This window comes from Gigantopelta aegis, chromosome 7 (genome assembly GCF_016097555.1).
Source record: "Gigantopelta aegis isolate Gae_Host chromosome 7, Gae_host_genome, whole genome shotgun sequence".
Classification (NCBI taxonomy): Eukaryota; Metazoa; Mollusca; class Gastropoda; order Neomphalida; family Peltospiridae; genus Gigantopelta; species Gigantopelta aegis.
In genome coordinates, this window is record NC_054705.1 from 14,894,320 (window position 1) to 14,913,839 (window position 19,520).

General features: G+C 39.1%; 1 protein-coding gene across 1 annotated transcript in view; it reads right to left on the minus strand.

Annotated features, from left to right (window-relative positions):
- Positions 1–7,627: 7,627 nt before the first annotated feature.
- The window catches only part of LOC121376931 (WD repeat-containing protein 35-like), a 47,103-nt gene continuing 35,210 nt past the window's right edge, over positions 7,628–19,520 (minus strand). The window contains 8 exon segments of the mRNA XM_041504737.1: positions 7,628–8,066; positions 8,888–8,956; positions 12,708–12,837; positions 13,257–13,343; positions 13,908–14,040; positions 14,904–15,059; positions 17,751–17,963; positions 19,152–19,214. Coding sequence (XP_041360671.1) covers positions 7,895–8,066; positions 8,888–8,956; positions 12,708–12,837; positions 13,257–13,343; positions 13,908–14,040; positions 14,904–15,059; positions 17,751–17,963; positions 19,152–19,214 — 1,023 coding nt within the window. The 3' untranslated portion in view covers positions 7,628–7,894.

A 19,520-nucleotide genomic window follows, 5' to 3' on the forward strand; every position in this document is an offset into this window, starting at 1 on the left:
GTATCTTGCATTACAGGTTCCAGGATGCCAAATCAATTCCCGTTGCCAATAATGTGTTTAGTGGGTATGGGTATCCTGCATTGCAGGTTCCAGTGTACCAAATCAATTCCCGTTGCCGATAATGTGCTTAGGGGGTATTGGTACCCTGCATTAAAGGTTCCAGTGTACCAAATCTATTCCCGTTGCCGAAAATGTGTTGTGGGTATGGGTATCCTGCATTAAAGGGATACTTAAGCAAGGCTTTTGGGATGGTAGGCACATTCAACAATACATAATGTACATTATTGCTTAATATCAACAAGTATAATCGTATAGTTAATTAATAAAACGGTTAAATGTGACGGCTATTATATATAACGGGCGCAGCCATTTTGTACCATCTCAGTGAATACGCCCTCTGGCAAGCTGGTGGTTACGTAATACCTAACGTGTCACGTCAGGAATTAGTCTTCGAACTGAAGAAATAAAACATTCCTGATTTTTACAGATGCATCACAATATTCTGTAATAATAGTCATTCCAGTAAGCCAGCAACAATTATATATTATTTTTCAATACAAAATAAACCACCATTGTCAAAGTGTTGAAATAACTGCATTATGTTTTGTACATAAATTAACCCATGTGCTGAAATAATAATCGGAGTTTTTTCTGGGTCAATTGGTCTTTTCTTTCCGTGGCCTGTACCTGTGGTTCCTGATTGGCAGGTGTATATTTAGACGGTCCCCAGACACTGTGTCTAGACACAGTAAAAAGACTTGCTTCTTTTATTAAGATCACAGGGTATTGTGTGATAACCGCACGGATACCTCTTCAGTCGTAATGGGCATTATCAGCCGCCCTGCTTTATTACTGTAAGTAATTCTGTAAAACCCTTGATTAAGTAGACTTTCCCATCTAAAATCACAAAACTAACCAATTACGTCGTCCCAAAGAAAAGAAAAGTATCACTTGGGTATCGTGAGTGGTCGTTTTTGCTTGAACGTACCCTACCAATATGCCTAATAATATGCTGCTTTTTTTCTTTGGATTTTTTGAAAAAGAAAAATACTATAACTCCATTTCGTTCTATTGATGCAAAATGAAATATATTTAGTTAAATAGTTTATTATACTATCAAGTCATTTATGTTGTTTTACAAGTCAGGTTGTTGAAAGCGAAGCGCCTTGTCGTAAATTAGAGCGTTTGTTTACACTGTGCATAGAGGAGATGGACGGAGCCGACGTCACTTCACCCTAAGCTATACCACCGGACGTCACAAAAACGAAACAAAATGGATGCCCTCAGTTAGCAGGAATAAACGTGGAGTTTTTTATTAACTCTAAAATCACGCGTTTTTCATTTGTTAAAGTGTCAGTATGTGTTGGTGGTCCGGGTATGCATCTTTCCAACACATAAGGCTCTTGTTTGAGTTGACCCTACCTTTAAAGGTCCCAGTGTATCAAATGAATTCCCGTTTCCGATAATGTCTTTAGTGGGTATGGGTATCCTGCATTACAGGTTCCAGTGTACCAAATCAATTCCCGTTACCGATAATGTGTTTAGTGGGTATGGGTATCCTGCATTAAAGGTTCCAGTGTACCAAATCAATTCCCGTTGCCGATAATGTGTTTAGTGGGTATTATATATAACATATGTTCCAATGTACATATTTATACATGCTTTTAAAAAATAGTATATATTTCAGTTACTTAACTCAGGCACGGTGGAAGAAAGTAGACATGGGGGGGGGGGGGGGGGGCTGACTGAGATAGAGGGCGCAAAGCAAAGTTTCTAGAGGGTTCGGGTGGGTATGCTCCCCCGTAAAACTTTCAAAACTAGATGTCCTGAAATGCGATTTCCTACAAGTACATTTCATCTCTGCCTTAAGATTTACTACCAATAACATTTTGGATTCCGAATTATGGGGGTATAGAGCCTTCCAACACCTTCGCACCCGCACCCCCCCCCCCCCCCACACACACACACACACACACTCAGCCGTGCCTGTAACTTTTTTGACACCCGATAGCTGATGCATTTTTCTTAACGTTTATATTTGCTTGTTTTTTGTTATAGGATGTTGTTACATTCATTCCTTTAAGATGTCATGCGAATAGGTTCAAATCCTGCCAATTGACACTTTGTGTTTTTAAATATATTTAATGGGTCGACGCTTCTGCTGGTGGACTATAAATTGTAACATTAGTTTCGAATCGAGTGTCGGCTAGCACGCTTTCTTAACTACGGTTAATTGTAGTGCATGACGCACATTAAGTCAATACTTTTCTTAAAGGGACATACCCTAGTTTTTAAAAACTAAGGCATATTTTTTACTATTGTAGCCGTTTTAGATAACTGAAATCATATTTCACTTAGATTGTATGGTTTAGATTATCAATTTCCGTACATCGAAGTGTTTTTGGTCATACTTTTTTTTCAATATCACAAAATGTATTTCTCATATTTTTAAAAACGCACGTACGTTTGAGAAGTAACAGTTACGGAGTCGAGTTTTAGTCTATTTTTAGAGGGTATTTCACCATTTCAAAGTCACACACTCATATTTCACTCAATTGTAACTTTATCCAAATGTTTAACAGGTTTGTAGATTAACTAAACGTAGTGTTAATTTTCACGGACTGAAACTAGGGTATGTCCCTTTAATGTGCAGGGCGAGTTGCTTTCCTCCATTTAGCAAATTTAAAATGGCGACAAAATGTTTTATGCTGTCGTTGGAAGATTTATTTGGTTAATAATGATGCAGTAGGCCTACTTCAGTCGGGATTTAGTGAGTACGGTAGGTTATACATTTTGGTTTGTGTGTCCATTTGTTGCACCATTTCAACTAAGAAACGGTTGAAACATGGTGCCACAAGGTTTGAATACCAGCTATATATATATATATATATATGTGTGTGTGTGTGTGTGTGTGGTATGTAACAACAGTCGGACGTAGAAAGAACCATACTTTCTACGTCCATTCGGTGGTTACGGTCGCGGGCTTTCAAATGTCATGCAAATTGGCGCAGTAGGTTCGAATCCTGTCAGATGACACTTTGCGTTTTTAAATATGTAACATGACATAATAAATAAATACGTCACTACTTACCCTGTCCATTGACATACAACGCATATATGATCAGCAGCAGAAATGTGAACGTTACAATCGCCGTCATTGCACTGTCGTGATAATTGTCTCTAATTTCCATGTGCCAGAGCGCTTCCTATCTTGTTATATTATATGCGATAAACAGACAACGCCCATCTCGATTAGCCACGCCCACAGAAACGACGATCAAAGAGATGAAAAAGCATACATAAGCCTACTTTGTTCAAAATAGCATCAGTCATCACAAATTAGCCCAATGAGAAAGACTGGGAAATATGGCTTGTGCACCACCACCCGTCCCCACTGTAGAGACTGTTACCCCCACGCCAGTTCTCTTACAATTACATATAGCGTCCACTCCCGATAAACTACATATAGCGTCCACTCCCGATAAATTACATATAGCGTCCACTCCCGATAAATTACATATAGCGTCCACTCCCGATAAACTATATATAGCGTCCACTCCCGACAAACTACATATAGCGTCCACTCCCAATAAACTGCATATAGCGTTCACTCCCGACAAACTACATATAGCGTCCACTCCCGACAAACTACATATAGCGTCCACTCCACTTTAAAAAATTTCCTCCATTTGGGCTATTTCTCGTTCCAGCCAGTGCAGCGCGACTCGTGGTATGTGCTATCCTGTCTGTGGGATGATGCATATACAATATCCCTTGCTACTAAAGGAAACCTGTGGCGGGTGTTCTCTCTATGACTGTGTCAAAATTACCATATGTTTGACATCCAGTAGCCGCCCGTCGGTGGGCCCATTGGGCTATTTCTCGTTCAAGCCAGTGCACCACGACTGGTATATCAAAGGTCGTGGTATGTACTACACTGTCTGTGGGATGGTGCCTATAATAGACCCCTTGCTGTTAATAGAAAAAGACTAGCCCATGAAGTGGCGACAGCGGGTTTCCTCTCTCAATATATGTTTGGTCCTTAACCATATGTCCGACGCCATATAACCGTAAATAAAATGTGTTGAGGGTGTCGTTAAATAAAACATTTCCTTCCTTCCTTCCTTCACACACACTGGCGTAGTCATGGTTTTATATTGTGGGACAGTCACCCAAACAAACCCCCATCGTGTTAAAGACTGTAGGATTCATAGGCCTACAGGCTCCAATTTTTTGCGGAGAGGGACAGGCTAGCTTTTGCCCGAATTAAACGAAAATCCTCGAATCAGGATAACATTTACTCACATTAGCATTACTACCAAACTGGGGCCTAATTCACAAAGGTCTCTTAGGCTCTGCTAGACAACAAAGCATCCTCTTTACAAGTCTTTTTTGCACTGCACTGCACTGCGTTATCGCAAAATTGCGAGAGTTTAGTGAATTAGGTCCCAGCTATACATGGTCGCATTTTCACATAGATTACAACTAATTTTGAGGGTAGAATGATATGGAAATATAGAGTCGCAGGTTAGCACATTTTGCCCGAATATCTTTATCATTTTTGACCGAATTTGATGTTTTCCTCCAGCAATGGAGGGGGCAGTTGCACTAGCAATGGGAATCAGTGATTTTAGAAAATGTACTAGCCACAATAAAAAATTCCCCAGCCCTACTTTTCTTAAAGTTAATACAATTTTACTAAATAATAGTAATAATCAGATATGTCACCTAAAGAGGGAGATACAGCTTAAAAACACTAACATTGCGGGGTTGGAGTAAGGGCAGGATATTCATATTTACAAAATCGACTAAACTGCAACATACGACTTCCTTTTTTTTGACTAACTGTCGGGCATGGCAACAGTAGTTATTTACTAGCCCAACATTGAATATCACTAGCCACGGAAGTGGGGCTACCATAATCTAGAAGCCCTGCATAACATGTGCCTCAGACACTCACAACAGATGACAGTTAAAGTTTGTTTTGTTTAACGACACCACTAGACAACGTTTATGTATTAATCATCGGCTAATGGATGTCAAACATTTGGTAATTTTGACATAGTCCAGAGAGAAAAAAAAAGTCATTAGTAGCAAGGTATATTTTATATACACATCCCAAACAGGGTAGCACATACCACAGCCTTTGATATACTAATCGTGGTACACTGGCTGGAGCGATTACAATTTCAACAATGAAAAATAACGAAAGGTCAGCAATTCAACATGTATTATCATTTATAATTTGTTTTTAAATATGGAATGTGTATATAAAACATAATAATAATAATGCGTAACATAGCATAATTTGTAGTAATTTAAATGTTGGTTAATTTGGTTACCGATAACTGAAGAATGGACAAAATGTGACATGAGAAATGACACATTTAACAACTTATGATCTTATGCTGAATAATAAAAACACAACAAACACTGTAACAATATTTTATCACTGACTGTCAGTATATATTCATATACTGACGTCCAAAAGAAACTATACCAATACTCTTAGAGACTACTGATGAAAACCAAAATATGTTGCATGTTTAAAACATAATAACATATTCATGAGAGTGATGTTTTGGCATGTTGAGAACAAAATTCCATAGAAGTAGAAATTGAAGACAATTTAAAGATATTAAAACTGTTGGGATGTTCGAACCGGAGGCCTAATTCACAAAGGTCTCTTAGGCTCTGCTAGACAACACAGCATCCTCTTTGCATGTCTTTTAGCATTGCACTGTGAGATCCCAAAGTCGCGAGAGTTTAGTGAATTAGGTCCCTGATTGCTATTGTTAGGGGAATATGCATTTGTTTTGGGGACAGGTGAAGTTGAAAATATTTAACCTTTTTTTTTCCATTATACAAATTATAAAGGAAATTAAAATTAATTTTTCTTGGTATAGTTTCTTTTAGACGTCAGTATATATGGTTGCTACAGTAATAAAAGGAGCAACTGAAAACCATACTGGTTGCTTGTTTATGAGGGTGAGCAATTTCAGCCATTTGCTAGACCGTTTTTCTTTTTTCTTTTTTTCCCCACCAAACATTAGATGAGTGTGAAATGACAGAAGACGAGGATACCAGATTGCAAGCACTCTGTCTCCTACACCCAACAGAATAATCTAATAACCAAAATGTCTATACAATTTTTAATGTTACGTTTCAAGAATCTTTGATCTTTGATCTTTCCTCACACTATATTTGTAATAATAATGTCATTTGGTCATGAAATGTAATTTTATGTAATTCACTTTCCACTACCACTCTCTTAATTATTTCATCCTGTCCGGAATTCAATCTGACAAATGTAAAATTAGAAATCCAAAGTCACAAAATTAAATAATTTCTACTTTTGGACAGATTATAAAAATTAATGGATGGAGGAATAAACTAATTTTAAACCCAATCTAATTAAAATTAGCGCCACTATTACATGTGGATCTAACAGCAGCCCGTTGAAGCTCATGTCCAGTTGACCTTTCATTCGACCAATCAAAACCTTACTTGCAAAATCATGCCAGTGATTTGAATTTTTTTTTGAAAACATTCAGGATTATGCCACGAGTACACGAAATGATTCGGGTGAATTACGAAGTATGCCGGAAACTAATTGCAATATAAGATTTTATATAAAATTAGTTTCAAGACGAAAACAAAAAACCGTGATGGTATAGCCATAAAATCTGTTTATACTAATATACAATCCAGAGTTTATTACTGCACTTTTCCCCCTGTTTTTTCAATGTTGAAATAGACCAACAAGTTCGTCTATTACATAAATAGTCTCGCCTGGTATTTTTAGAATTTGTATGCTCCCGAATAACGCTATAAAAGGCAAAGTGTAATTGGTCGATATTTAAATTGTTATATATTATTAGATGAAATGTCATCTGGACATGGGAGTCCACGCAATGCTGTTAGATCTACTGGTAGACCCAGTAGAGCTAATTTTAATCACACTGATTTTAAACCGTGTTGATATCCAATCTTGCTAGAGTGACACTTTAAGCATTATTCTGCAAGTGACGCCAAGTTCATAAAATCCCTGGAAATCAACTGTATACCATGCCACTGCAGATGGTTGCTACATCTGATAAACACACATAATGAACAATAAACACACAGTAAATACAACATGACTAACATATGTAGTTTTGTTTTAAATCAATTACCAACAGACATAGTTAAACTTTCTATAACATCAGCCTCGCCACAATGTTTATAAAGAGGTTCAACCATTATACAGTGAAAGCCCTGAAAACCGGACTCTCTGTAAACCAAACTTCCCTGAAAACCAGATCCTCTGTAAACCAAACTTCCCTGAAAATTGGACCCTCTCTAAACCAAACTTCCCCGAAAACCACATATTTTTCGTGCTTCCTTTTGAAAAAACTGTACAAAACAGAACCCCTCTAAACTGGACACCCCTCATTAAAAGCAGACTTTTTACTTGGTCCCGTGGGTGTCCAGTTCAGGAGAGTTCCACAGCCTTTGAACGCTCAATTCTTTTAACTGTGAAAACATTTCACAAAAATAGGCATAAACTTGCAGATAAAAAAAAAACTGCAAAATTTTAATATACTGAGATTCATTCTAAGGTTGGGTTTGCAAAATTAAAAAAAAATTAGACCCACTATCCCCCTACCTCCACCACCACTTCAGAATTTTACAAATTTAATTAGCAGCCGAAACTGTATTGTAACTTTTTTGGACGGAAAATGTGGTAAATTTTGGACAAATGGCAGAAAACCCCCAGAAACACTGTACTGATGATTAAAAATCGGGAATTTCGGATAAATGTAGAAGACTCTCGTCTCCCGACCTATTTTCATGTGACAGAGGGGGCAGGTCTGGGACTGGCTGATGAATACACAAAACGTCAGTCTCTGACTCAGGGTCCTATTTTCATGTGACAGAGGGGACAGGTCTGGCGCTGGCTGATCTCGGTTTCGATGGCGCAGTGTTTGCAGTGGCTACACTGCCAGTACTGGTATTCCATGATGGGGCGGCCAGTCACGATGCACACAGAGAACTTGTTGTCACACTCCGCACACGCGTTCGACCTGAAAAACACAGAGAGAGAGAGAGATTTTTAAAAATATTATACACCCATGTATCTCATTTCAGCCAGTGCAGCCTAACTGGTACATCAAAGGCTGTGGTATGTGCTGTCCTGTCTGTGGTAAGGTGCATATAAAAGATCCCTTGCTACTAATGGAAATAAATGTAGTGGGCTTCCTCACTAAGATTACATGTCGAAATTATGAAATTATTGACATCCAATAGCCAGTGATTAATGAATAAATGTGCTCTAGTGGTGTCATTGAACAAAGCAAACTGTATCACATGTTAACCTGTTGTAGATTAATAACGTCTCCAAGTAGCTATAACTGAAAAATGGGTAAACTCCATGAAAGTCAAACTTGATCTGTAACAGCACATGATAAAGCTGTACACAAAATTTCAACTCAATATCTTTGGGCCTTACACAACAACAAAAAAAAGTCTGATAAAATATATGTGGGACAGACAGGCGGACAGACACACAGGACAGACACACAGGACAGGGAAAAAACCACTAGTTCCCTTTTGGCTGGCCCAGTAGAGTACTAATAAAGTAGTAGAGATGAAGATGTACAAAAAAACCCACAAACACTTCGTAGTGTTTTGAAAACCACAGGGTTTACTGTGAGCTTTCCATCAAAGAACAAACCAAGAGAAACAGTCACTGGGGTAACACTGGAATTCTGGGGAAATCCTGTGTCGGTTTTCATCTCTGCTAAAAGAACTGACATAAGCACATACGAGACAAGGGGGAGTCAGGTGTGTCAACTCTTATGAGAACTAAGCATAATACTAAACAAACATCGTGTGTAACACTTACCAGTCCGGGATGGATGAACCGCAAGTAGTGCATTCCACCATGTTCGTATGACTATCTTTAGGACTGTGTCTGTAAGTAAAGAATGCATTCACTTTAAATTAAATAGTTTTCTTATTTAAAATATCAGTGTCTGTATTTACAAGGTGTTTGTGGTTGTCCTAATGCTTTTAGTAGTCCAGACTGGATTTTACCTACCAATAATTTTGTACGTACGAAAAAATATACAGAACAAATTAAAGTAAAAACTGAGTGCTACAAAAATTAGAAATGTGCGATTTTGGTCTAAAAGATTTAAGTGTCATAATTAAGGACTCCCTGTTTGCAAAACTTTAGAGCCCTCCACCAACCCAGCGAGCCATGCCGCGTGTCCAGTAGAACAGAAGATACACTAGATGTTTAGCATGAAACCATGGAAAAGATCGCTATTCGAGACTGTGGTTTCCCAGGATTTTCATATATATGTTGACTGTGTTATTTCGAAGAATCAATGTAATTTGTACAAATAGAGAGTCATGTATGATTTTTGCGAGCCTCAGGCTTCTGGACTCTGTTCAAAATCGCACATCGATTAGTATATGACCGCAAACACATTCGATATACAGACACTGGAATTCTAAACAAGAAAATGTATTTTGTATGAAACAGTAGTCACCAACAAGGCTCTGTTATCGCAAATATCTTACAATGGCTGCAAACTCAGGACAGTCCCTTTAAGGCAACCCAACATGATATGAGTGGATATCTTACGAGAATAGGCGACAACACAGCAACTGATGACCTTGTCACAATCGGCTATTCTCATGGCTATTCTCGTACAAGACACTTGTAGTGTGTGGCGTCACCTTTAAAAGAACATACCCTAGTTTTTAAACACTAAGGAATATTTTTTACTATTAGAGCCATTTTTGATAACTGAAATCATACATTACTTAGATTTTATTGGTTAGATTATCCATTTCCGTACATTCAAAGTGTTTTTGGTCATCCTGGTGTTATATTTTTAAAAACGCATGTTTGCTGTGTAAACGTATGTGATGTCATGCAGGCCAGTAAATACAGGGGGGTGCCACTAAAAATGTGCTCAATTCTTCAGTTTAAAAAAGATAAATAATAATAACCTTCAGTAGTAACACGTTTATTGTTCCATTGTACTGTGGCAGTCAAAGAAATATTTTTAAAGAAAGATTTTAATTTTAAAATATAACACAAATGCTTAGGTGCACACACTTAGGTGTCACCAGTGTATGTCAAGGTCACAATGACACACTAAATTAAAAACCTGTAATTATGGTAGACCATTAAAAGTAGTTGGCAAATTATATTTTCTTAGGCATAAATATTCCACGATTGCAGAGTTGTAAACGTTAAAAACAAATATATATATATACTAAAACGCAAAAGAAACGCAGGTCCTGAAAATGCGAAAGAATTGCACTTTGTAAAGCAGTATCTTTGGTGGAATTGAACCTCAACTGTGTTAAAGGACATGGCACACACCCACACCGCAGTCCCACCTGCGTGTCAATTTCATTACCTGTGTGACGTCACGAATTCTCAAAACACGTTGTTTGCACGTGCTGGATCATCCGTATCATGAATCCAGTGCAAACACACTCATTGAAATGCTTATAAAGCCTACACACCTGGATTTAATCGCATAAATTCAATTTGAGTAGTGACAGACAACAGAATCACATTTTAAAAATGCCGCGACTGACGCAACTCCAGCGAGGGATGGCCATCGGGATGTTGCAAGCCGGACAGACCCGTACTGCTGTAGCCAGACAATTGGGATGTCATGTTTTCGACAATCGCACGCCTTTCTCAACGTCACCAAATCACTGGATCTGTGAACGATCGACCACGCACTGGCCGCCCGAGGGTGACAACCGCAGCCCTAGACCGGTACATCCGGGTGACCCACCTTAGGAATCGGATGCTGCCAGCAGCTAACACCGCTCACCAGGTGCGTGGTTCACGTGGTCCAGTGTCCGCCGATACCGTCCGACGCCGTCTGAGGGCAGCAGGACTCCGTAACCGCCGTCCTTATGTGGGACCAATATTGACCCCTCGGCACCGCCAACAACGTCAACAGTGGGCGCAACAACATCAAAGATGGCGACGTGGCCAGTGGCAACAAGTTCTGTTTACTGATGAGAGCCGTTACAATCTTTCCAACGCTGATGGCCGAATCCGAGTATGGCGACGTCGACATGAACGTTACTCCGACTGCTGCGTTCTGCAGGCCGACCGATGGGGCGGGGGTAGTGTGATGGTGTGGGGTGGGTTCTCATTCAACCACAGAACACAACTTCATGTGTTCAGACAACGCGTTAATGCTGCCGTGTACCAAAATGACGTCATCAACAATCACGTCGTTCCCTTCTTTGCCGCTCACCCACGTGTGTGCTTGCTGCAGCAAGACAATGCCAGGCTGCACACTGCCAGGGCAACACAGGCGTTGCTGGCTCAGCACAACATCCCAACGTTGCCGTGGCCAGCCTTATCACCGGACATGGCGCCTATCGAACACGTCTGGGATGAAATCGGACGTCGCCTTCAGGCTCGCGGACAACCTCAGAATATGCACTGGAGGCAGCATTGGTCCATGAATGGAACTCACTCCCTCAGGCATTCTTTCAACGGCTTGTCAACTCAATGAGGAGACGTTGCACTGCCTGTTTGAATGCCCAGGGTGGTCACACGCGATACTGACTTTGACAATGCTACAGGTCGTCTCTTTCACATTTTTAACATGGACCCCCACCCTACTTTATGACATGAAACAATAGCCAAAAAGGAATTCAATCAAAAATTTCCAACACCAATGTGTGCCGAATTGGTGTAGCTCCAAAATAAATGTTGAAATCTTCATTTCGTTTTGTTTTTTTAATATTTTATATCCAATTTAATGAGAACCTGCGTTTCTTTTGCGTTTTAGTATATATCACCTTATTAAAAATGTGACATCACTGGTTATTCCCACAGACATTTCCAACATTCTGACATGGTCCTAGCTTGTTATTCTTAAACATATTTTGGATAATGTGGATAATGTCGGGATTCATGTATTACCCTCGCTCACGCTCCGGAAATACAAAAATCCTGAGACTTGTTTCGTAAAATCAGTACGACACACAAGCTCATATTATAATCTCTATATATTGACTGCAGGATAAAATATTTTTTGCAATCACAGCTTTTTTAGCATCAACTTATGCATACTTACAACTTTTTGCTTTATCATTTTCAGCACATCGAGAGTGTTTCTAGTCGTCCTGGTTTTTCTGTTGCGACTCAGAATACATTTTATGTGTAACAGAAAAGGTACTTACCTCAGAAAATAGGATCATTGGTTTTAAGTATGTTACTACAGTAACTACAACAAATAGGTAAAACAACAGTACTACTGAGGTACATGATATGCCCCATCAAAAGTAGGTCACAGTGACCTAGATCTGGTAGGCGACACACCGCCATCCCAAGTTGTACTTGCATTCAAGGTTTGATGATCATATATGAATTGATAAGTAAGATATGGCCCGGATAAGAATTTCCTTTAATGTGCAGTAATGCACGAGAAGTAGATCGCAGTGACCTAGTTATGGTACGCAATACACGGCCATCAATGGTTGTACTTGCATGCAAGGTTTGATTAAGCTATACGAATTGATAAGAAAGATGATAAGAAAGATATGCTCTGGAATACAAATATTTATGGACGGACAGATGTAAAAATGAATACACAACAGCATACCATAACATGACCCCATGTCAGACGGGCGTATAAAAAAAACCCCAGTATAGTGACTACACATACTTGGTGAAAATCTCAAGAGCCAGTTCCTGGTAGACATCGCGCTGTTCTTTTGATATGGAATCCAGAGACTCAAGTTTGATGAACGCCTTAGAACAGGTACCAAATGCACGGTTAGCACAGGCCGCTAGGGCTGAAACAAAAAACCATACACATTAATTTAATAATTAACTGAAATTACAAATTATAATGTTATTACATTAATGTGGGAATGTTCTCTCTTGGTTTCGCCATTTCTCTTCTTTTCTATCTCTTTCGCTCACTTTCTCTTCTTCTCTATCTGTTTCTCTCTTTCTCTCTTCTTCTCTATCTGTTTCTCTCTCTCTCTTCTTTTCTCTACCTGTTCTCTCTCTCCCCACCTGTGCCTCAGTCTTTTTCTGTCTCTCCCCTTTCTGTTTGTCTGTCTTGTCCCCGCCTCCTTCTGGTCTCTTTCCCTATCTCATTCTCTTTATCTCTGCCTATCCGTCTCTTTCGATTTCCCACCAAAAGCATTCATTAACCTTTGGTTTTTAAATGTAAAAATTAAACCCTGAACTATATGGCAACACTAACCGAGTAGAGAGTAAATATCGACGGCAGAAATGACGTCTTCGTAGTCTCTCAGTTGAAGAGCTGTCCTCATGGCTGCTTCTACATAACCTGAAAAAAACAGACATTTATAACAGGATTTCAACTTAATGGCAACAACAACAATGATATCTGGAGTGGAGGGGAGCACAATCTCTAGTGGAGGGTGGTGGGGTGGGGTGGTTATAGGCCTGATTTTTTATCTTTATTTATCAGGGTTGGGAATTGGTGAACTGTAAAAAAAGAGGAAATCTAGAGGGGTCCTGGAAATTCTTGAAATCCTAAGTTAAAATCTGTGCCATCTGACACATTTTGGAGGAACGGACGATTAAAATGCAAGGAAACGCAATGTTCCAAGAGAGGAAAACAGCTGATCCCAGGAGAATACCCACCCCTGATTTATATAAAGGACCAAATAAACAGACATTTTCATCCTCAAATGGGAATGCACATGTTCCTTCCCCCCCCCCCCTCCCCCCCCCCCTTTTTCCTACGAGACTGAAATATAAGAAACTGTTATGCATTAGGCAGAACTGCATTTCATCTTCAGACCACATGGTTCACTTGATAAATGGAAGAAAGGAATGTCCTAAATACGTTTCCACAATTTGTGGTATGACCACGTAGACACCCTACCTTGATGTAGCTGTCGCTGACACATAATGTAGAAGTGATATGCCTCGGCGCCGCGCCACGCGCTGTCAATCAACTTCGTGTCTGTCACCGCAAACACGTCCTCCTCCAGGAAACCAGCCAGGGCAGACGTGGCCTGCAAAACACACATTGGTCAACAGCTATAGTCAGGGTAAAAAAGATGAAAGTGGATTACGAAAAAGAAAAAATCTGAAAATTTTAATATTGATGGGTGTGTAATTTAATTTCATTTCAACTTATTTTTGTGCTTATATCCAATTAAGTTTCAAGCAAGCTGTCCTGGACACACACCTCAGCTATCGGCTCAGGACAGGAGGTTAGTGCTTAGTTGCTAGTGAGAGAAAATGTGGTGTAGTGGTCTTACACCTACCCGTTCAGTCACTAAAACTTGCTCTGGGTGGGAGCCGGTACCAGGCTACGAACCCAGTACCTAGCAGCCATATGTCTTATGGCTTAACCATTACACCACCAGTGTGTAATAAGATTGGCCCTAGGAGGGGGTGAGATGCAGGCCAGTGGTAAAGTTGTCACCTGATGCACAGTCAGTCTAGGATCCATCCCCATCGGTAGCCCATTGGGCTATTTCTTGTCCCAACCAGTGCACCACAACTGGTATATCAAAGGCCGTGATATGTAATATCCTGTCTGTGGAATGGTGCACATAAAAGATCCCTTGCTACTCTCACTCCCTACCACTCTTTCTCTCTCCCACCCACCTGCCCTCCCTTGCTCTCTCACTTGCTCTCTCTCTCCCTCCCTCCCTCCCTCCCTCCCTCCCTCCCTCCCTCCCTCCCTCCCTCTCTCTCTCTCTCTCTCTCTCTCTCTCTCTCTCTCTCTCTCTCTCTCTCTCTCTCTCTCTCTCTCTCTCTCTCTCTCTCTCTCTCTCTCTCTCTCTCTCTCTCTCTCTCAGACACCATATAGCCGTAGTTTAAAATGTTCTGAGGTGTCACTAAACTAACATTCCTTTCCTTTCCTTACCTCCGCGCCCGCCGCTCGTTTGCCTCCCACTTTGGTCTTGGTGCGCGACGTCATCTTCATGGACTCGTGATACTGCTCAATGAGCAGTCCCGCCAACACGTACATCTTCTTCAGATGAAGAGGCTTGCAGCCCTTCTTCGCCTGTTCGTTGGCAACCTGAAGAAAACAAAGACATTATGCTAATATTTCATCTAGAAATTAGAAAGGTGCCACTTTCATGGCATACACAGCAGGCACTTTGATATCTATGTACTACTTCCACTAAAGTCCAAACCATATTGTTAACAACAATAATAAACAGAAGATTCGTGACAAGTGTATTTTAATAATAGATGATTCGTCACAAGTGTTTTTTAGTAAGGAATTAAATATCAACTGAGTCTATGTTAATCAGTATTTATCGAGGCTCTGCTGAGACAAAAAACAATTATTAATAAGTAAATGGGACTGATATTTGATATATTAAAAAACACAAGTAGCAAATTCTAGTTAACCTACAACACTTCTAAATTAACATTTTAATTTGACATTTAGTAAATCACAATTTTAAAGTTACCTTCATCGGTAATACGTCGTCATAATAAGCCCAAAATGTAGTTTGACGTCAAACACTTTAACTGAATCTTATCAATATGTTACACTTAGGTATACAGGTCTTGTTGGCTTGTAATCAAATGACCCGCTGACAGCCAAAAAAAATATTAACTGAGTTAATAATGATAAATATCAAATAGGTTTATGACATAGATTTTATAGGTAAATTATAGGTTAAATTACCTTCCCCCCCCCATCCCACATTTTGTCCAAACACAAATCATGAAAAAACCCCAAAACATTACAGTGACACAGATTCCACATACTTCAGTCCTTCCCACAGGGACCGCCTTTTTTCATACTATGAAATTTACTACAAGTTATTTATTTCTGAGATGACTGATTTGCACACAAAAATAGTAGTTTTTTGTTATTTTCAAAACATTTTTTACTTTTCTTCTTACGTCAAACCAAACTGAAATTAGGGACAAAAAACATTTTAATAGAATGATGGGATGGAGTATAGATTGTATAACCATGTCACCTATATCGACTTAATGAGAACTCCTTGGACAAAATGCATGCTTTTTGTATGGAAATCTCATCAAAGATGGGTCGAAGGATGTAATTTTTACTTCAAATACTTCAGAGGCTTCCAATTTGTGACGTCTGATTTTCTGGGCACACCAGCAATTAAGGAGGACAACCCTGGCACATGCTGTTGATGCCGCGGTAAAATTCAAACCCTGAGACCAGACTTAAGAGTTTATTGAAACTGTAGTAACGTGACAAGACTAATTAATATACAGCGAAACCTATCAATCCTGGCACATGCTGTTGATGCCACGGTAAAATTCAAACCCTGAGACCAGACTTAAGAGTTTATTGAAACTGTAGTAACGTGACAAGACTAATTAATATACAGAGAAACCTATCAAAACTGGCACATGCTGTTGATGCCGCGGAGTTTATTGAAACTGTAGTAACGTGACAAGACCCTTAATATACAGAGAAACCTATCAAAACTGGCACATGCTGTTGATGCCGCGGTAAAATTCAAACCCTGAGACCAGACTTAAGAGTTTATTGAAACTGTAGTAATGTGACAAGACTAATTAATATACAGAGAAACCTATCAAAACTGGCACATGCTGTTGATGCCGCGGTAAAATTCAAACCCTGAGACCAGACTTAAGAGTTTATTGAAACTGTAGTAATGTGACAAGACTAATTAATATACAGAGAAACCTATCAAAACTGGACCCTCTTTAACTGGAATTCCCTCAAATCCGGACATTTTGTATTGAACCCTTTTAAATATCTGTACAGAAGAGAACCTCTCTGAACCAGATACCTTTTAAAACCAGACGTTTACTTGGTCCAGAGGGTGTCCGGTTAAGAGAAGTTTCACTGTACAAAATTAATATGCTCTAGAAATATATATGTGTATATATTTATATTTATCATATAATATCTTACATTTTCAGTGAAATCAAAGTATGTGATATTTTTCAGATCACATACTTTAAGAATTTGATAACTTTGCAAATTAGATGTAAATTAGTCGAGGTCTCGGCACTAGGTTTATTGACATTTAAGCAAACGTACTTGGGTGACACTCCATGATTGACATATGCATTCATAGTCATCAAATAAAAACATTTCAATGGTAATTTGACACTGAAAGCTGTTTAGTGTTCAGAAAACAAAAAACGTTATTTTGATGTAAGGACATCCAAAATGACGTCATTCGAGTTTGTGGTCATTTCCATTCAAAAATACACTGCGCCACATATTCTTACGTCATTTAAGTATCTAGTAATGGCGGATTGGAATTAAAGTTGCGTGTACAGTTTACAAAAACATGTTGCATTAAGCTTGAGCTTATATGATAAAGAGATTATTACCCTCGTTTATTTCGGTATCGTCAACATCATATATTAGGAATAAAAATAATTTTTATTCCTAATATATGATATTGACGATACCAAAAAACACTCTGGTAATAACCTCTCTCTCTCTCTCTCTCTCTCTATATATATATACACACACACATATATATATATACATATATATATATATATATATATATATACATATATATATATATATATATACATATACACATATATACACACACACACACACATATATACATATATATACATACACACACGCACATATGTATATAGCCTATAACATGACTGTAGGGTAGCGATATCAGGGCACTACCAAATTTGTGTCTGGGGTTTATAAACTTTCTAAAAATATATATATATATATATATATATAAAAATAAATATACAAAGTTACCTTATAGAGGAGCTTGGCAGCGTCAAAGTAGTGCCCGGCCTTCCTGTACAGCTCGATGGCGTGGACCGTTTTGTTTTTCTCCAGCAGGTGCTGGGCGTACTTGGCCAGCAGCGTGTCAATCTCGTGGACGTTGTGTTTCTTCGCCAGTTCGATTGCCTGGTTCCACTGGTTCAGATGGACACACGTGTCGATCGCATCCTTTATGTGATTACACTGAAATGGAAAAGAAACGTAGAACAAAGATAACTGATGTGGCTCAAGAATATAACAATACAAATTTATCCATGTGTATTCAGGCATACAGAGGGAGCAGGACGTAGCCCAGTGGTAAAGCACTCGCTTGATGTGCAGTCGGTTTGGGATCGATCCTCGTCGGTGGGCCCATTGGGCTATTTCTCTTTCTAGCCAGTGCACCATGACTGGTATACCAAAGGCTGTGGTATGTGACATCCTGTCTGTGGGATGGTGCATATAAAAGATCCCATGCTGCTAATTAAAAAGAGTAGCCCATGAAGTGGCGATATCTGTGTGGTCCTTAACCATATGTCAGACACCATATTTAACCATAAATAAAAATGTGTGGAGTGCGTCGTTAAATAAAACATTTCCTTCAGGCATACAGCTAGGGTTGTTTTATTCATCTGAACTTGATTTATATGCTCTTATCCAATTATGGTTCAAGCACACTATCCTGGGCACACACCTCGACCGTCTGTGTTAAGAAGTGAGTGTTAGTGGTTTCACAACTAAACAATGTATGGGTTTGGGTTTTGGGGTGGTGGGGGGGGGGGGAGGGTTGTCTTCTTATTTTGAACAAGAGTTCTTGACAGTGTTGTGAAAACCAAAAGCCTTTGAAGGAGAATTAAAACTTGAGTCCAATTACACTGTGAATATGCCTGCTATGCACAGATGACGATTATGCATACGTGGTTAGAGTTTTCTTTGTTTAAAGACACCATAAGATAAATTAATCATCGGCTACTGGATGTCAATCATTTGGCAATTCTGACACACAGTCATCAGAGGAAACCCACTACATTTTTCCTAATGCATCAAGGGATCTTTTATATGCACTTTCCCACAGACATGAAAGAACATACTACATCCTTTGACCAGTTGTGGTGCACTGATTGGAACGATTAAAAACCCTATCAGTTAAATGGATCCACTGAAGTGGTTTGATCCTGCAACACAAGTACCTCAGGTGAGCACTCAACCGACTGAGCTAAAATGTAAGCTTTCACAGCTTTTGTCTTTCCCTTTCTTAATCCGACACATTTAATTATGACACACACATTCATACAATAAAAAAAAAACCCATTTTTCTTTAGCAATTTGTAGAATTATCCACACTTTTTCATGGAGAAGCACACTGCTTAATTTGCAGCACTGAAAACTCACCCTAATAAATGCTTCAACAGCTTGTTTACACATCCCAACACTCACAAACATGGCTGCTATATCCTGAAATACAAAATTATATTTAAAAATGCAAATTGGTGACTAGGTCAAATTCTAAATTCTAATGTACAATCACTGTTGATAAAGTTTCACACATGTATCTATAGTCCATCCCATCATCCTACAAAGAACAATATTTTTGTGTGCAATTTAGAAAACAATCGGTTTCATAAATAAATAACTTGTAGTAAATGTCCTAGTATGGAAAAGGGCGATCCCTGTGGGTTCACACATTTCTCACACACTAATATTCACTTAATCTAACTGTGATATTTCTGATTTTTAAAGTTTTTGGGTTTTTTCATTGGC